The sequence below is a fragment of the Mesoplodon mirus genome (genome assembly GCF_964341445.2).
Source record: "Mesoplodon mirus genome assembly, chromosome: 9".
Classification (NCBI taxonomy): Eukaryota; Metazoa; Chordata; class Mammalia; order Artiodactyla; family Ziphiidae; genus Mesoplodon; species Mesoplodon mirus.
In genome coordinates this window covers 83,332,098-83,351,480 of record NC_138985.1, presented here as the reverse complement: position 1 = coordinate 83,351,480, position 19,383 = coordinate 83,332,098, and the positions used below count along the sequence as shown (strand labels likewise).

The window sequence follows — 19,383 nt, the reverse complement described above, 5'->3', positions numbered from 1 at the left end:
TGCTGATTACTAAGGGTACTCCAATCTGGTGCTATATTTATCTTAAGGGTGTTGGTTTTCAGCCTTGGTGCTATCATGAGTTTAAAAAGCAGCATAAGAGCATGTGCTGCACAGAGAAGCTTTGCAACCAGAGACAAATTCGATTTCTCTTTACTTGCACTGCAACTTCTCTTGAGTTCTCTTGGAGTTACCCATAAAAATTATTGGAGGAGGGCTTCCCTGGTGGCGCAGTGGTTGAGAGTCTGCCTGCCGATGCAAGGGACACGGGTTCGTGCTCCGGTCCGGGAAGATCCCGCCCGTGAGCCATGGCCGCTGAGCCTGCACGTCCGGAGCCTGTGCTCCGCAAAGGGAGAGGCCACAACAGTGAGAGGCCCGTGTACCGCAAAAAAAAAAAAAAAAAAAAAAAAAAAAAAAATTATTGGAGGAAATCATTTATTGGAATTAAGATACTGGGCATGATTTGATTTCTAATATAAAAATTAACTACTGAGGGCCTCCCTGGTGGCGCAGTGGTTGGGAGTCCGCCTGCCGATGCAGGGGATACGGGTTCGTGCCCCGGTCTGGGAGGATCCCATATGCCGCGGAGCGGCTGGGCCCGTGAGCCATGGCCGCTGGGCCTGCGCATCCGGAGCCTGTGCTCCGCAACGGGAGAGGCCACAATAGTGAGAGGCCCGCATACCGCAAAAAGAAAAAAAAAAAAAAAAAATTAACTACTGAGATTTTTCTAAACCTAAATCTTAAAATAAATCAAATATAAACTTTTAAAAATTGTGATCAGTTAATTTTCCTATTGAAGGAGACCCTGAAAAATCTTTCTTTGTAACCACCCTACACTGCCATTTCAGTTTTTAATAATTTTCTCATCACAGTTTATTTACAGATAAAATCAAATATTTGGATCATTCGTTTTCAAAGTGTGATCCCTGGACCAATTATTTCAGAATCACCTGGGGAGCTTGTTTAAAAATGCTGCACCTATTCTTACTCAGAAGAATTAGGGCAGAGTGCAGGAATCTGCATTTTAACCTGTGATTTTTATGCCTGTTTGAATAGGTACCTGTTCTTTTGGCTAACTTCCTTTACAACATGCTGGTCAGAAAGGCAAATGTCAACTTCAAAGGATTCTGTGCACAAAATACATTAAGTCTGTTTGAGATTGTAAAGCACTTGAAAATACTTAGGTAAAGAGTACCAGAGAGGGTAAAAGTAATATTATAATAAATGTTCAATAAAGATTAACTTATTTTATTATTAAAAAGTATATAATATACCCAATGTTATGAACACATTTTTCACACAAATGTGTACCACTTTACTTTTTTAAAATGCACCTAAATTTCATCACCCTGATATTATTCAACTGAGCCAGACAAACCAGAAGCTGTTAAAGAGGAACTTCTAATACAAAGCTCATCAACTCTGACTTGAACATAGAGAAATGGTATAGGGTATTACTATATTGAGAGAGAGAGAACTTTAAAGAAAGGGTGGAGTGTTACATTTAATGGTCCTATGTAATTATGCAATATTTGCTGAGTACATTTGAGCTTGCTGTGACTCTGTAGATAGGAAAATACCATAAACCTTGCTTTATGGTTGTCTTATCACTCTTCAGAACAACCTTGACAATACAGCTGCTTGTGGTAAGGGAGGATGGTGAGAAGCTTGGGTTGAGGGAACGTGAACTTCCGAAGTAATGCCATTCAATAAGGCATGTCTTTAACAGTGAATCATTAGACAGTTAATGCCACTGTTATTAATGTTTAATAATTACTAAGCACTTGTATTATGCTTTATGCACAAGGAAACTAGGCAAGAAGGAGGAAGGAGAAAAGAAGTGTTGGGGGAACAGAGGGAAGGGGAAGGGAGAAGAGAGGAAGAAGAGAATGTGAGAAAGCCAAGAGAGTACTGTATAGAGAGAAAAAATGAATTAACCATTTTTGCACACAGCTGTTGTAACTGTGGATGTAGCTCTGTATGATATGTATCCAAGAGGGAGGTTAACTTCTAAAGCAGGGAATATACATGAATGAATTCTATAAATTAAAAATTGGAGTTCTGTTCATTAGGGAAGACAGTCTGTTGGCCTAAGTCACACTTGATTACAAATAGCTGTACCTACAATTATTGGCTAAAGATTAATCCTTGCTAGAAAGCTTAAGTGAGAATGTTCTATCAACTTGAAAAATAAAAACTCTTCTTTCACTGGGCTTTGGTACTGACCAATTCACAGCAGAAAACTCGAATTCCAATATATTCATTATTGGACCCAACAAAAGCACAAAAAGCACTATTATAATAGATATTACGGTCTTTTGTCATCAATATTAAACTATTGTTTAATAGTCACATATATATACATACATGGTTTTATGTATGAACTTGTGAGTATATATGTAATTCTATTCATAGCTCGTAGAGCTGTAAAATGCAGTGCTTTAATGTATCTTGAGATAAGGAAGCTAAAAAAGATACTGGAGACAAAGAATCTTATTTACTGTGTTCTAGGTCTACATTAGACTCATTTAACGACAGATTTCTGGATGCCAGATTTCAGATTCTCTGAAATGATTCTTAACAATCTATTTTCTAAAAGCTCTCTAGATGATTTTAATTCAGTTGGTCTTAGAATTGGCAGTTAAGAACCTACTCATTCCTTAACTATCTTTTCTAGGTCTACCCACCCAAGATGCTGCAACAAATCCAGCATCTAGAAAGTACTCCTTTTTCAGAGCTTCATTGGCACATTACTATATTATCTCGCACTTGATCCTGCTCTGGAGTTCCTCGCAAGTCTCCCAGGTCCCTAGTAATCAGGGCTCTTCAGGAGATGGGCTTCAATATGTCCTCACTCATCACCTCTGAAGTAATGCTACCAAGATCCTTATTCTCTCAAGAGCTCATTTTAGAAAACCAGCTGCTCAACTTGCCCTGAGAAGGCTTCCTTCCCTGAGCTGACTGCCCACCTACTTGGACTTCCATATTTTAAATTTGAGGTCATGAGGCATCAAGAGGAGATTCTGCCCCGAGGTGAGAAGAAAAGAAGATAATTTGGGAGAAGATATGGGAAGAAATGTCCTGACATTTAAATTTCAAGTGTGTTAGTATAGGTGGTCTTCCCAAGATCCAGGAGTATGGAATTTAGGAGTATGGTAGCTTGATATGTCAATTATATGAAAATAAATATCCTGCAAAGACTTTTCAAAACTATGTCATGAAATTTTCAGTTAGTTCACAAGTCTTTGTCATCATAACCTTCTCTTTCACAAATGGCAGACTTATAATCCCAATGGTTTAATAATACTGTTACAATCATAGTGACATTAACCAGCCTGAAGTCCTAACTCAAAGTCTGCAATGTTCAATGCATAAGTCGTAGGAGTTTCTAATAGGCAACAACCCTACTCGAGTATAGCAAAAAAGAGAAGAAGTCAGAAGATTTGGATTCTCTTGCTGGTCCCATCAGTTATGAGACGTGATCTTCAACAAGTCTCTCAAACTTTCATTTCTTACACTTTAAAATGTGCATAACAATATTTCATAAATGTCTATCCATATCTCCATCATCCCCCTCCAGTTTGCATGTTACACTGGATAAATCTCCCTAAAATATTGTTTTTATTATGGCACTCCCTCCAGTGAAGAAAAGCAACCATGGAGGACCCACCTGCTCCCCTCCCAAGGGGCCTGTGCTCCCACTAAGCACCACGTTTTGCCAACTCCTCTTGCAGCTAAGCCGCTGCATGAGAACTGGATTTCCCCAGGTATATGAAACATGAAAGTGGAGTGTGGATGACTCTCCCTTTCTGCCTCTTTTGGCTATTTGGTTTAATTGCTGGCAAGTGGGGAGACAGAAATCACTATCTGATTGTTCTTTCCCACTTCAGCTCTCATCATATATGCCTTCCTTTTCAGGTCCCAGCTTTGCTGTGCTACCTAGAGCTCCCCTGAAAGTGCAGTGCTCTCACTTGACTCCAGCCCATTTCATCCTACACCCCAGCCACACTCTGTTGGCTCCTGGCTTTGTACATTGTGTTCTCTTTCTGGAATGTTCTCCCTGTTTTTCATTCAATGATTCCTACTCATCCATCATCTCTCGCCTTAGATGTCACTTCCTCCAGGGAAACCTCACCTGACCTTCTAAGACCAGATTAAGTGCTGCTCCTCTATACCATATAAGTACCTGGTATTAACCAATATCGTAGAACTTAACAAACTGCACTGGTTTTACTTGTTCATCTCCACCAGAGTGAAAGACCTTTGGGGACAGGGATTGTGCCTTTTTTACCAGTAATTCCCAGAGTTTGACACAGTCCCTAGCTTAATGTTTGCACTCACAAATATTTACTACATGAGTGAATATATATATTCATATATGTGTGTGTGTGTGTGTGTATATATATATATATATATATATATATATATATATTCCACCCCCCAAAAAAATCTGTAAGTCAAAAACTCATTACAGACAGGACCCTTGTTATACTTGCAGGCAGCATTCAGAGTACCTAACATATACTGTGTCCACAGCAGAAACTCAACAAATGCTTATTGAAATCAATTTTTTAATTTATGAAATTTGAATCAAGGGTAATTAAACCTTCTAGATAAAAATTAGGTATTACAGACTTGGTTCTGAAACATATTCATGGTAATAAAATTGCCATTTCAAGGGCCATTTTTGTCTACAGGATACTTATACTAAATTTTTAGAAAACCCAAGTTTCCCTTCCTGGAAAGGAATTTATGAACATTACCAAGTTCTAAGGTTCTATTAAAGTCTAAAGTTCTATTAAAATATAAGTGTAAAATCTTCTCTTGATCTTGTTGAATTAGCCATCACTACAAAATGGAAAATTACAAGAGTGTGGGGTCCAGTATCCCAGTTCTTCAAAAGGGATGAAACATCAGGCCTATATATAATGATACAGCATGGCTTTGACCTTTGGAAAACTTAATAATTTTTTGTTTTTTAATATGAAGGCCTGGCTTAAATATCTTAATTTCATTATCTATTCATGAGATAGCTTGGTCCCAGACAGTTATAATTCAACTTTTATACTACTGTTCTGTTGATCTGCCCACATCTTAGGAAGAGGGGCAGTCTTAGGGTTATTCAGGTTTTAGAGATGTAAGAACTCCCATTTGTTTAAGCTAATAATTAGTTCCAGAATTGTAATCTTAATTGCTAAACCCTAGTTCACACTTTTAGAATTCAGCACATTTTCATTTTGATTGCAAACTCTAGGGCAAGTGGTCACTAGATAACTAGAAAGTTAGAATTCAATGGACCAATGTGTGCAAAAATGCTTAGCAGAGCAATGCTGACTTATGCCCTCCCAATGGATGTTAGCTAGTATTTATTTTTAAGTTCCAGGGTTCAAATGAAGTGAAATAGTAATCTAGTTCAGGAAACGCTATGGTGTTCCTGTTTGGTTCCACAGTTTTATTAAATAAATGTACTTGCTTCATATTACAATAAATAAATGAGAGTGTTTTCAAACTTAATTACCTATCAGTAGAAAATGACAGGTGGTTCAAGGTACAGTCACTTAGTGTGGTTTATTCTGGTTTAGGGGACATAGTTCAGTGTGTTTTGAATATCTGTTTTGGATGTCTATTATATCTTGGCTACTATTGAATGCAAATGTTAATTTGTGTGGCACCTTTTTATTTACAGATCTCCCAACTGAACATTCCTGAATTCTCCTACAATGGTGATTGACCACCCAAAGGTTAAGTCTGTTCAATGCAGGTTAGTTTTGGCCACATCTGAAGATCCAGGGGTCAAATTCAAATTTAATTAGTCTTGTGGTATCTGCATGATGGAATTTATTTTCCAGAACAGTTGTTAACTCATTTCTTCGCTTACTTCCCTCCCAAGTTTTCATACTTCTTGCCAGTTTCCCTCCCAAGATTTCTTTCTCTTAGTAATTTCTTGCCAAGTTCCCTCCCAATTTTTTTTTCTTCTAGTGACTAAATATGAAAACTGTCTAGTGGAATAGAAAACACAGACAGATTTTACTTCTTCAACTTACACAGTAAATATTTTTATTACAATGTATATGTAATGAATGGCCATGACAAATATTTACCTAATGACGACCATTTTGTGGTTACAGAAGGACTGCAACAGCTTTGTGGAAACCAATTACATATCCTAAGCCTCGGACCTCTTCTCACATCCCCCACCCCACCTTCCACCATGCGCTGTTACAAAAGCCAATTACGGCTCCAAGCCAGGTCCTTTTACAAGAGAGTGAGTCACTGAAGAAAGACAGTCCAATTACTTGGTACCCAAACACTAGCCTGCCTGGGATCTGTTGCTGTCAGTTGTGAGACAGTGTCATAGGATAAGATATTGGAGAATGGCAAAGGAGCAGTATTCTGGAAAGTTTTAAAAGGCAAGAGGACAGTGAAACCTGTCACTCTTTCAATGACAAAATATGATTATAATCTCCATATGGGATAAGTAAATTAACGGGGGCCCAATTATATTAATTCCTCTTTTTGAGCTAGTAAAATCTTCAGTGCTGGTTACAAAAGTCACAAATATTTAGGAGGATTCTAAGGGTAGTTTGGGAACGTGGAAAGAAAAAATTGAGAATAAGTTAATGGGCACAAGGATACAAAATGGTATTTTTAAGAATTAACTATTAATTTGTCTAGAAATCCATTCTACTATAATCTAGATCCAAAGTAGGACATATAAGCAAGACATGGAGAAGTTCCTGAAAGAGGAGACCTAAAGGTGAAGAGTCTGAACAGGACTTGCTTACTCGTGTCTGCTTGTTACAATTTATTCTATCAGCGTAGCACTGTCTCCATGCTCTTCCCTGTGATAAAGTCTTCACTCAATCCCACTGGCTGAATAGTTTTCAACCACAGACTGAAATCAGAAAACTATGTGAATTATGTTGTGCATGCTTTTTCCTATCGAAGCAAATCTGCACCTACCTGCCTACTCCTATGACACCAGGCATCATTACACACTCAAGTGCTTTGTAGATATCAAAGTTGAATAAAAACACAAAAATGAGGAAGAAAATATTCCGCCTCATCTACAGTTCCAAGTCTAGATGTAGTACATTAAGAAACAGATCAGCTTTGGCAGTCAAAATGAAAACCTATTGAATCATGAATGTTTGTATTTGGTGATAGGGGCCAAAGAGAGAACACGCTGAGGGAGTGTTGGGCTGACACCAGCTGTTAACCCTCAAGAATTCTGTAGGTATTTTGTGTTTCTGTGCTCAAAACTCCTCCACCAAATGCTTAAAAAAATAAAACATTCATTTTGGAAGGTTCTCACTGGCCTCTTTCAAAGGCGGGAACAGTTGTTTAACAACAACAAAAATCGGAAACTCTAAAGTCACTGAAAATAGGGGAAACTTGATTTTGACTGTCAGGATAGTCTAGCACTTTTAATTATTTTTATTTGTCACTCCCAGCAAAAACTTGCTGTTGTATAATTGTCTCCTCGAACTGTGAGACTGTGGGGCTCAGAAAAGAACATTTTCTGAGCAAAATTCTTGCAACTGACATGCCTACTTCAAAATATTTCTGAAACAGTCATCCAACAAGAATTTATCCTTCTCCCTATCAATGTGTTTGGTGGAGTATACCACAATAAAATTTTTAGAATCACTAATCTCAAGGAATCTACCATGTAGTTGGATAGATAACAGCATACAGGAAACATTCAGTAAAGAGAAGAGAAAATCATATACTAATGTGCTCATTGTACTTACTACATTTGCCAGTTTAAAGTACAGGAATTTAGGAGATGCTGGATGTTTTTGCCTATCATAAGATGACTAGGAAGACCTAAGTCAGTTGCAAAAGTCAGCAGGACAGAAGGGAGCAGGGACTCAGGGACTATTAAAAATAGAAAACTAAGTGTTTTATTTGCTATTTTAAGGCAAAGAGGATGAAGAGTGAATTGTACAATAAAAAAACAAAAAACATCATCATTATTAAAACCCATCTAGCGGTGTCCTCCACTGGTACTTTGTTAGCAATACCTGTGATCCCCCTGCTTGATCAGACTTCTTAGTCATCTTAAGGTCAGACAACTTGGGCTTCCCTGGTGGCGCAGTGGTTGAGAATCTGCCTGCTAATGCAGGGGACACGGGTTCAAGCCCTGGTCTAGGAGGATCCCACATGCCGTGGAGCAACTAGGCCCGTGAGCCACAACTACTGAGCCTGCGCATCTGGAGCCTGTGCTCCGTAACAAGAGAGGCCGCGATAGTGAGAGGCCCACGCACCGCGATGAAGAGTGGCCCCCGCTTACCACAACTAGAGATAGCCCTCGCACAGAAATGAAGACCCAACACAGCAGAAATTAATTAATTAATTAATAAACTCCTACCCCCAACATCTTCTTTAAAAAAAAAAATCAGACATCTTAACTGACCTCCACATCCTTCTTTTCTAAACCCATAGAATCTCTACCTGTACCTCTTTCCAGTTCCTGTTATGTAAGGAATCCTTAATCCTAAACCAATTTCTCTTCTCTTCTAATTTCTTAAGGAAAAAAACATTCACTTTTTCCCAAAGGCTCATTTTTCCTGATGCCCTTTCCTAAGGATGCAAATATTGAATAGTACACAAATAAGGGCTTCCTTATCTTCTCATAATTACTCTGATACTTTTGTCTCTTCTTGTCCATCATTGACATTATCTGGATTACTGAAATAGCTTCCTATTAGTCTTCCTCCTTCTAATCAGAATAGCAAATAGTACTACTACTACTAATAATAATAATAATCACTGTTTTATTTATTAAGTACTTTCTATGTGCCAGAAGAATCCACAAAACCCTATAAAATAGGTAATATTATCCTTATATTGCAGAGGATAAAACTCAGTATACAGCAAGGTTAAATAACTTTCTTCAGTAGCCCAGCTCTATTAGGTTTCAAAATCTCTGTTCTTTCTGTTAGTCCATAAAGGTTCAAATCACATCCACCTTAATTCTGCTTCTCATATCACAGCCAAAGAGATATATTTAAATTGCAAAGCTGATTACATCACTTCCCTGATTAAAGCTCTCCAAGACCAAATTCCTGAGACTGGTTTTCAAGGCTCCCAAGACATGGCTCTCTGGCTTCATTCCTCCCCACTCACTGTCCCCCAGTAATACTCTCGTTCTATCAAGATGCTTGTGGTTCCCTGCACAAACCAAGTGGTTTCATGTCTGGTTTTTCTGCTCATGCAGTTTCCTCTGTCCTGAATATATTTTCCATTTTTACTTATCCTTCAAGGTGTCTGTTTTTAGAGAAAGCCTCCCTGAGAAGCTCCCTCAACTGGGCTTCTGTAGTGCCTGAGAGTACTTCTAGCCCAACGCTTGTTATATTATATTGAAATGGTCTCTTTGCATATGTTTTCTTTGAGTAAAGGAATAATAAAGTTTTCATTTTGTACCCACTCTGCCTCCACCACAGTGAACAGTGTCTGGTAATCACAGAAGTCATGTTGTGGAGTCTGAAAGGGACAGAGAAACTAGAACCACCTCCCAACCCTGTGGCCATTTCTGGAGCATGGAACCAATATGCCTACACGCCAGACCTTCAGGATCATATGCCAACTGTTTTCTTCCACAGAACACTCCAACTTTTGTTGATTGGGTCATGTAGACCAGTTATAGATGACCACTTTTATAATTTTCTCTTATAACTGCTTTTGTCAGCATCAAAATTGATATTGATGATTTTTCATGGTTCTCTTCAATTACACCAAACCCCACCTTGTTTCTGCAGTACTCACTAACAAGAACAGGCTCTCAGACACATTTATCTTACGTCATGCTCTCTAGCAGTATTCTCCACCTCCAAAGGAAATAGAAATGAGCTACCATTTACTGAATGGCTAATTTGTACCAGATGTTGTGTTAGGCACCTTCTATTTATCTCATTTAATTTTCTCAACAATCCAGGGAACATCACTCATCAATCTTCACTTCATATCAACCTAATCTTCTCTACTTTATTGGCAGCTCTAATGTTCTTAATCAAAAAAATTCCTCCAATGCCATAAGTTTCACTCTTGTCACCATTAGAATTCCACAGGGAAAAATTCCATCAGAGGACATCAGCCTTGTGCCTCCTCTGGAGATTATTCCTTATATTAGCAGACTCAGCTTCATCCTTTTACTCCTATAGAAATGTCTCTTTTCTTCCTATTAGAGCAGCCATTACATTCTTTATTGATTTTTCCCCCTACTGGCCCATGAACTCCTGCAGTATATAGATCTTGCTCTACTCATATTTTCATAAAATATAGCAAGTCTCAATAAATGTTTTCAAAATTAAGACTCCCTATTTTCTTATAGTTTAGAAGTTCATTTAGGCACAGAAAACCATATATTGTACGATTCTAATTATGTGAAATATCTAGAATAGGAATATTTTAAAGACAAAGGTTTGCTTAGGGCTGGGTGGACAAGTTAGGTATGAGAGAATGTAAATTGATTGCTAACCAGGATTTCTTTTAGAGGAGTTGAAAATGAGGTGATGGTTGTACAACCTTGAGAATATACTAAAAAAAAATGTATTTTACACTTTAAAAATAATTTTAAGGCTGGCCATGGAATCAGAAAAAAAAAGGAATAATATGTTTTTATTCTTATCCTCTTTCCTTCATTATTTTAATAGTTTTATCAAGATATAATTCACATACCATACAACCATTCATTAAAATACAGGTCACTTTACTATGCACTCTTTAGAAAATAGACCACATCTTATTCAACTTGGCATTCTCAGGACCTAGCACAGTATTCAGAAGATAGTAAATGCTCATTCTATGAATTAGGTACCTATACCTCTGAATTTACTAGTACTAATATAGCTATGCCATATTTGGGTTAAATATACTTTCATAGGTTTACTTGGAGGAATCAAGACACTATTTATAAAACCATTTCTATGGGAAAAGATATATTCAAAGCAAAAAATAAAACCTACCAGAAACCTGCCAACACCTTGCCACTAATAAAGAAATAGAGTCCATGATTTATCTTGCAGGGCACTCACTATCGGTCCTACATCCTAGCCCCCTCCTAGACAAATATCTGTATTCTCTAGAAACATACAGATTCTTTATAACAAATTTAATGAGTGTTCCAACCTCTAGGTTGTGAAATACTATCCCTGGAAGAAGAGTTTTTGAGGAATGAAGAATATTTTCTTCAAGGTAAATCCAGTATTTTTCAGGATAGTTTTCATTTTTATTATGCTTTCAGAGTGTATGAAAAATGAGAGAATGGAGCTTTTAAAAACTACTGTTGAATGAGTCAGTATATACATAAAAAGCCATTTGTTCAAGGATGTAGCCCTCTTTTGTACGGACTGCAGTTTCTATCTAATCCATAATTAGGCTTTTTTCTATTTTTCTTGCACTGCATTTTAAGCTTCATTTTATCCCACTGCAATTTTTTTCATAAAAGTTGATTTAAAGGAATCTACTAATGTCAAATACCATTTACCAAGGATAGTGATTTTGAATCAAGATCACCATTCAGGCAATACTACCGATAAACCTCATAATGTGATATTTTCCCTGCTGATAAACCTCATAATGATATATTCCCCACTATTAACATCGATAATTATTGAACCCTTTATCATGCAATTTATGTATTGAATAGTACAAGATCCATGTACTGACTTCACTTGGAATGCTTTCTGTATTTCCAGATGATTAGCTCATTCCTCGATATTGTTAAGAAGTGATTCATCGTAATTTTGCCTCTGTTTCAGAGAATTAGCCACTAAAGGTTGTATGGTTACATGTTCGAGGCCAAAGGATGAGATATAATCACAATTTAATCGCTGATTCCCTACTGGAGGTCAATGCTTTTTTCATTAGGCTATGGTGTTATTAAAATAATTAAAATCCTCTTATGTAATTTTGAAGTACCTTTTAAAAAATATATGCTATATAAATGTCCATGGAGGACATCTGTCTCACTAATAAGTGTACAAAATTCTTACCATTCATAGAGTTTTTATTGTAACCGAACCAGACCACCATTTAAAAAATAAGTTGTAACTTCTTTATGTTTCTGCAAGCTTCTTACAGCAGGGGTCATATATTTTATTAATTAATTTACTCACAGTTTACCCACTGTGGAAATGTGATTAATATATACAGATTGACTAAGTAAAAAGTTAAATATATAGTTTGAAGGTTTCATATGCATAATCAGACATTTTTCACATAATTACTTACCTCTTCTAGTTGGCATGCTTTGATGACACTCCTATATCTATACTCATCATAGGAAACACCAAAGATGATGTTATCTTTAATGGTGCCAGGCATGATCCAGGAAAACTGAGAGCAGAATGAAATTCTTCCACTGTGCTTAATTTTACCCTCTGAAGGCTCCAGTTCTCCCATAATCATCATGAGAAGTGAAGTCTGGAAATAAACCCATTGTTATTAAGTTAAATCACTTGATCAAATCACTCTCAGGATGCACGTGCCTCCAACTGTCATCCTAAGCAGAAGTATCTATTCTAATTTTTAAAGATTCTATATTAATTTATTCAATTCAAAAAAATTTAAGCACTTCCTGTTCTAGGTATACTGCTATGCACAAAAGATACAAAGAGGAATAAAACAAAGAGGAATAAAAGAGACAATTACAACGGAGTGTGATAAGTGCTACAATAGAGGCTCACAGAGATGGGGCACCTAATTCAGATTGTTGGGATGGGTTTGGAAGAGGTCAGGGAAAGATTAGTAACAGCTCACATTTATTGACGGCTCATTTATTTTCTCATATGTTCAATCTATCTAATGCCATTATACCTTTCTTGGAAACATGTTCAGAATCTGCGGGCTTCTTCCACTACTACCTGGATTAAGCTAATATCACCTCTTGCCAGAATAAATACAATAGCCTTCTAACTTATCTCCTTGCTCTGCCCTTGTCTTCCTATAATCTATTCTCAAAGTGGCCCTGTCAAAATATAAGTCTGATCATGTTACTTTTCTACTGAAAACCCTCCAAAGGTTTCTAATGTCTTCAGAACAAAAGCCTAACTCCTCACAAGGCCCTTTGTAAGTCCCTCAAGAGCCTTTTTACAAGGTCCCAAGTAATGGTGTGGCTCCCATTACTTCTCTGACAGCTCTACTCTCCATGGCTCACTGTGCCAACCCCACTGACCTCCTTGCTGTTGTGTGAACTAGACAGACACGGTCCCATTTCACAGGTTTGCTCCACCCCCTACCTGGAAGACTTCCCCAGAGAGCCACATGACCTAATCTCTCACCTCCTTCAAGTTTTTGCTCAAATGTTACCTTCAATGAGGCCTTCCCTATTTCCACTGCTTAAAATCACACCCCTATCACCAATCTTCCTTTCTGTTTTATCTTCATAGCATTTACTATCATACGACACACACACACACACACACACACACACACACATACACATATATATATATATATGTATATCTCCCACTAGAATGTGAGCCTCTTGGGTTGAGGAAGAGGGTATGTTGTGGGTTTTGTTCACTACTATATCCTCAGGGCCTAGAATGGTATCTGGCACAAAGTAGCTACTCAATATAATTGCTAAATGATATTGTATTTTACTCAATAATTTAATGATATGATACATTATATTAAATTAGAAGGGCTCAATGACTTTAAACAGTGAATTACTGGTACATAAATATAGAAACCAACGGAAGAGAATTAAAACTACACAAACAAATCCAAATGCATAAAAGAACTATTGTTTGATAAAGATAGCATCTAAAATCAGTGGAGAAAAATAGACTATTCAGTATATGGTGCTGAACAACTGAACAGCCAACTGGAGGTCAAACAAAAAAACTGTAGCCATATATCACACCATATGCATGATGAACTCCAAACAGGCCAAAGAATAAATATAAAAATAAGACCATAAAATACTTGAAGAAAACATTGAAGGATGCCCAAATTAAAAAAGAAAGAAAGAAAGAAAGAAAAATGGAGTAAGAAAGCCTTTCTATGACTCAAAATCCAGAAGCCATAAAAGATAAATTAAATCACGTTAAAAAAAATCTTGTGCACAGAAAACGAAAGGAAAAAATGTCAAACTGAAGTAAATATTTGCAAGTTATATCACTCAAAGGAATAATTTCCCTCTTAAGTGATCTTAAAATCAAAAGGAAAAATACCAACATCCCATTAGAAAATTGTGCAAAGTATACAAACAGATATTTTACCAAAAATTAAAATAGAAGTGGCCTTTAAACATATGACAAGATACTGTACTTTATTCATAATAAGAGAAGTGCAAATTGAAAAAAACACTGACATATGACTTCACCCAATGACCTGGAAATAATTCAAAAATTAGATGCCGTCTGCTGGGGATGCTGTGGGGGAATAAATCTGCAATCTTATATGGACTGTATGGCACGTGAATAAATCGATGCAGCCTTCAGGAAGTTTGACAGATATACAAATTATTTACCATTTCTAGGAAGTTACCTTGCAGAAATACTTGTAGATGTGCTAAATGGCATATATGCAAGATTAGTCATAGCATCATTTTTTGTGTTACCTGAGCACTGGAAATAACCCAAATGTCAATCGATAGGTGACTCATTACATTACAGACCTCTATCCAAACAATAAAATACTATGCAGCGATATATATAATATATATACATTCAAAAAATTAACAAGAGTAGCTGCCTGGGTTGGGAGAAATGGTGGAAAGTGGAAATAAGCAGAGGAGAAACAGAAATGAGAGGGAAAATTTTCAACATTTTATACATTTTAATTTTCCAGAATTTTAAATTTTTAATTAAATTTTAATAAACAATAATATCACCTAAAATATATTAGGAAGAAAGGAGGGACAGGAGACAGACATCTTTGTGATATCTAGTTCAGTAAATTTTAAAATTCTTATTGTATAAGGAAAAAATATCCGAAATTCCTTATTTTTACATAAAATTCTTCTATATAAAAATTAAAACTAGAAGTGTTATTTTCATATAGAACAGCTTTATAAATCCCAACAATGGAATGGATCTGATTATATATGGATTATATATCTATATATATAATATATAGATATACATATGTGTAGGCATATAATATTATATGTGTATATATACATATATATGTATACATATATATGCACACAATATACAGGTTAAATATAGGTTTGTATATATTAAATACAAAGGTTAAATATATATTTAACAATATTTATCTATATAAACTTATATAGATAAATATATAATATTTATCAATATAAACATTTATCAATATTTTGGTATTTTGAGAGATGTGAAGTTAAATGTAAACATCATTGAATATAATATATATATAAAATACAAAATATTGATAAAACTTGGCAGACTTTGTATTTTATTTAAAAAGTAAGCAAAAACAGAAGCCAACAGCCATTCCACACATCTGATTCTCAGTTATTAGCAGAGCAAGCTAAGAGTTCCAGAGCAAGGCCAGCCAGGGCAGAAGACAGAGACTATGTGCTGTCAGGGGTTGTCAGCAAGGGCACAGACCTGCTTCAGTTGTGTAGACGACAGAAGAACTAAAAATCCCCACACCCTGGGGGTGATGCCATAAGCCAACCTTTAGCTGGGGATACCCAGGAGTGTAGATTCTTACACCAATACTGCTTAATTAAAATAATTCAAGGAAGTTTCATAAATGAAAGACATTGAATGTAGATTAGAACCCCCCCCAAATTCATTTTCCCAAAGACATTTAATTAAATAAATTTATATCAAGCACCTATTATATGCTAGGTACTATGATAGTCCTTGGAATATAAAAACAAAGAAGACATGGTTCCCCTACAGTCTAGACATTAATAACAAGGGAGAGTGATAAAATTAAATCTGACCTTACTGTTTTTTTTCAAGAGACTAAGACGTGTGTTTTATTCAAAAATTAAACAGTCCAATAAAAATTAGGTTTTAAAATCTGCAAATTCTTTGACTCTGAAATCCTAGTCTTAGAAACTGATCATTAGAAAATTATGAAATGCACAAAGATACAGATCAATCAATTTACAAATAATAGAGAATGCCATCACAACATCATTTATACAAAAATAACTTGGCAATAATCTGAATATTCAACAAAAACATGTAATGCTATGCAGCCATTGCAAAAGACTGTGCTCTGCAGATAAATCTTTGTGATGTGTTTGATTTCTATCTGAGTGAAATTGGTTGTAATACAGTATTAGAGAATAATCCTATTTTGGTTTTTATAAACACATATATGTAGGAAAATGTCTAGAAGAAAAATATTTCAGAATATTTACCCGATTATCCCTAAGAGGTGAAATTAGGAATAATGTGCATTTTTTCCCTGATATTTTTTGTTCTATCTGCATTTTCTTGCTTTTCTACAAAGTTTCAACAACAGTATAAACAACTACCATTTATTAAGCATGTACTTTTTCCAAGTACTGCATCAAGGGCTTTCTATACATTTCCTTATCTAATCCTTATACCTGACCTTATTGTATTTTATATCTCCGGATTTCCAGAGATATAAAATACAACCAAAATCTCAGAGATAGCTACTTGATCCATAATGTCCTTCTGGACACAAGTATACACATATATATGCTTTCATAAAATGCAGATCATAATGTACATATTATTTTATAATCTGTTGTCTTTCTTCACTTAAGAGTATCTTCAGAGTCATTTTTTAACATCCCTTAGCCTGACTGAATAACATGCCATTATATAACTACACCAAAATTTATCTAATCAACCCCCTATTGTTAGATATTTAGGGCTTCCCCCAATTTTGGGCTACTGAAACAATGTTGTGATGAATATATAAAATCTCTGCAAACATACTAGGATAAGTCATACAAATCGACAAGTTATTTGATTCTTTTTAAGGCTTTGGATATACAAATTACCAAATTGTGTGGTGCAGAATTTATCTTGAAATGTGAATATTTTCAATTATTCTATCTTATATTTTAGTTAGATCTTTTATCTAATAAGATTATAAAATGGTCCATTCCTATACTATGAAAGGACATCCTCCTAGACTGAGTTGCCAAGTTGTTTCTCAGAGGGGTTTAATTATTCCTAAGGGGCCACTGCCTCCATCTGACTCCTTCATATCTACTTCCCAGAAGATGCAACTGTAACTCCAGCCAGCAATTATCTGCTCATCAGTTCTTAATAGAGTTGCCTGAAATTTAATTGCTGGTTAAGTCTTGTAATCTGGAATCCCAAAGCTATTTGTTTACACCTTTAAAGAAGTAATTTTAAACACCTAAACAAAATTAATTTTAAAAAGCCTGTGAAATACTATTACTGTCTGCTCACAAGCAATCATTCTTGTTTAGATCATCTGTGACTTGTTTATTAGCAACTCCTCCTATGGTATCATTTTCTTTTAGTAGTGATAATTGCTAGTAATATTATACAAGAAATAGAAGGAAAAAGTAGCACTTGAAGAAGAAACACATTTTTCTAAGAAGAAAATGCACAACTATAGCTACTTTATTGAAAGGCCTGTTTCTCATGTGGGAAAACGTACCTGTAGAGAGAAATAAGCAAACTGTATATCACTAGCACTATGAACACCAAATTCAATAACTAGAAGTTTTCTGTGGCATTTTGTTTCCCACGTCTCAGACTAAATTCTTCAAAATATGGTTCTTCCTATATAAGACATTAATAAATAACTGTCTTTCAGGAGTATTTCTATTTTTATTTACATTTTTATCTTATAGCAGCATTGCTCCTTCCTTCCTCCCTCCCTTCTCCCCTCCCTCCCTTTCTTCCTTCCTTCCTTTTCTTTCATCAAAGCTAAAATTATAGTCAAATGGGATGAAGAACCTATTTTTAATAGACTTTCAAAGCAAATACCTATTATCCTTAGTAGCCCATTCCAAAGCCAGGAGGCCCCTTCTTACCCGTGATTTTATTCCTTCATGCCCTTTAAATTTATTTCCTAGATAAAGACAAGTGTTTATAATTACCTGAACAATAACTCAGGTCTTTAAAGATCACTATAAAGTCTTCTTCTGACAATAAAGTTTGACCCTTTAGCTTTCTAACCTATTAAATTTTGTCAGATATATCTCCAAATATCCATGGTTTATAATTAGTTGGGGTGGGGGTGGGTGTTGAGGCTGACCAGCACTGAATAAATTAACATTCCTATGTATTGCCTTCAAAAAACTGTCCCAACTCAATAATTTTTCCTCATAATAAATCATAAACAAGTCTGAGTCCATTCTCCAAAATTCTAATGTCAACAAAATGGGGACCTTTTACATGAAGTTACTGAAGTAAAATCTAAGCCATGATTTTCCTGGACCAGCTCTGAGAAAATGTCTGTGCCACAGACTGGTAAAAATGGATGCTTCATTTGTTTAATAAAGTTATTGAATGCTCATCCTGTATGTGCATGACACTGTGCTGAGCAGTGTCCAAAATATAAAGATATAAAAGAAAAAGTCACTGAAAATAATAGGAAGAAATAAAAGGCTAGAGGATGCTATCAGTGGAATTTATATTATAAGGAACTCTATATCCAAGTATTCTCCTAATACCAATGTAAGAATTTCTCCAAAACACCTTATTACATTACAGACAAACTAGAAAAAGAAAGGAGAAAATCATGTCAAGTTAAGATCTTCATAATGAGGTATAAATGAGACTACCTTTCCTGCTCCAGTAGATCCAGCGACAGCCAACAACTGTCCTCTTTCTATGTTGAAACTGATATCTTTCAGGACAGGAGCACCGAGAAGTGAGAAGTTACTGAAGAAGAGGCTGTTATCACCATTGGAAATTTTTCTACTGTTATTATTTTGTTTTGCTTTCTCAAATAATTTCCCAAATCCCTGTAAAAAAAACAAACATGTTTTTCAGATATTTTCAATAGCTATTTGCATTATGTATGATTAGTTTGAAAAGCACATGGTATATGACCCATACTTTATAGCACACAATTGTTAGCACATGATTTCTAGAGCACATGATCCAAAACATCTGAAAATTATAATAATAATTTCAATTTCTCAGATTGTTGCTCACCACCAAATTTAATTAAAGATATCTATCTACATATATAAAGGTATCTATCTATATATATGTGTGCATGTATATATATGTGTGTGTATGTAAATATATACACACATAAATATATATCCTCTCCTATAGGCTGGGTACATAAACATAATTATTTAATCTTCAGCAGAATAACAATATATGAGGTAGATTTTATAATCCTTCTCTTTCAAAGCTGTAGACTGTGACTCAAAGAAGTTAAGCAACTAAAGTCACGTAAGTAGTAGGCCTGAGTAGAATTATAACCCAAATCTGCTCCATCATGCTGGTAGTACCTTCCTCT

General features: G+C 35.6%; 1 protein-coding gene across 1 annotated transcript in view; it reads right to left on the bottom strand.

Moving 5' to 3' along the window:
* Nucleotides 1-19,383, bottom strand: part of CFTR (CF transmembrane conductance regulator) — a 187,313-nt gene that overhangs the window by 102,561 nt on the left and 65,369 nt on the right. The window contains exons 10-11 of the mRNA XM_082631970.1: nt 18,692-18,874; nt 12,235-12,426 (exon numbers count right to left, since the gene is read on the bottom strand). Coding sequence (XP_082488096.1) covers nt 12,235-12,426; nt 18,692-18,874 — 375 coding nt within the window. The remainder of the gene's footprint in view (nt 1-12,234; nt 12,427-18,691; nt 18,875-19,383) is intronic.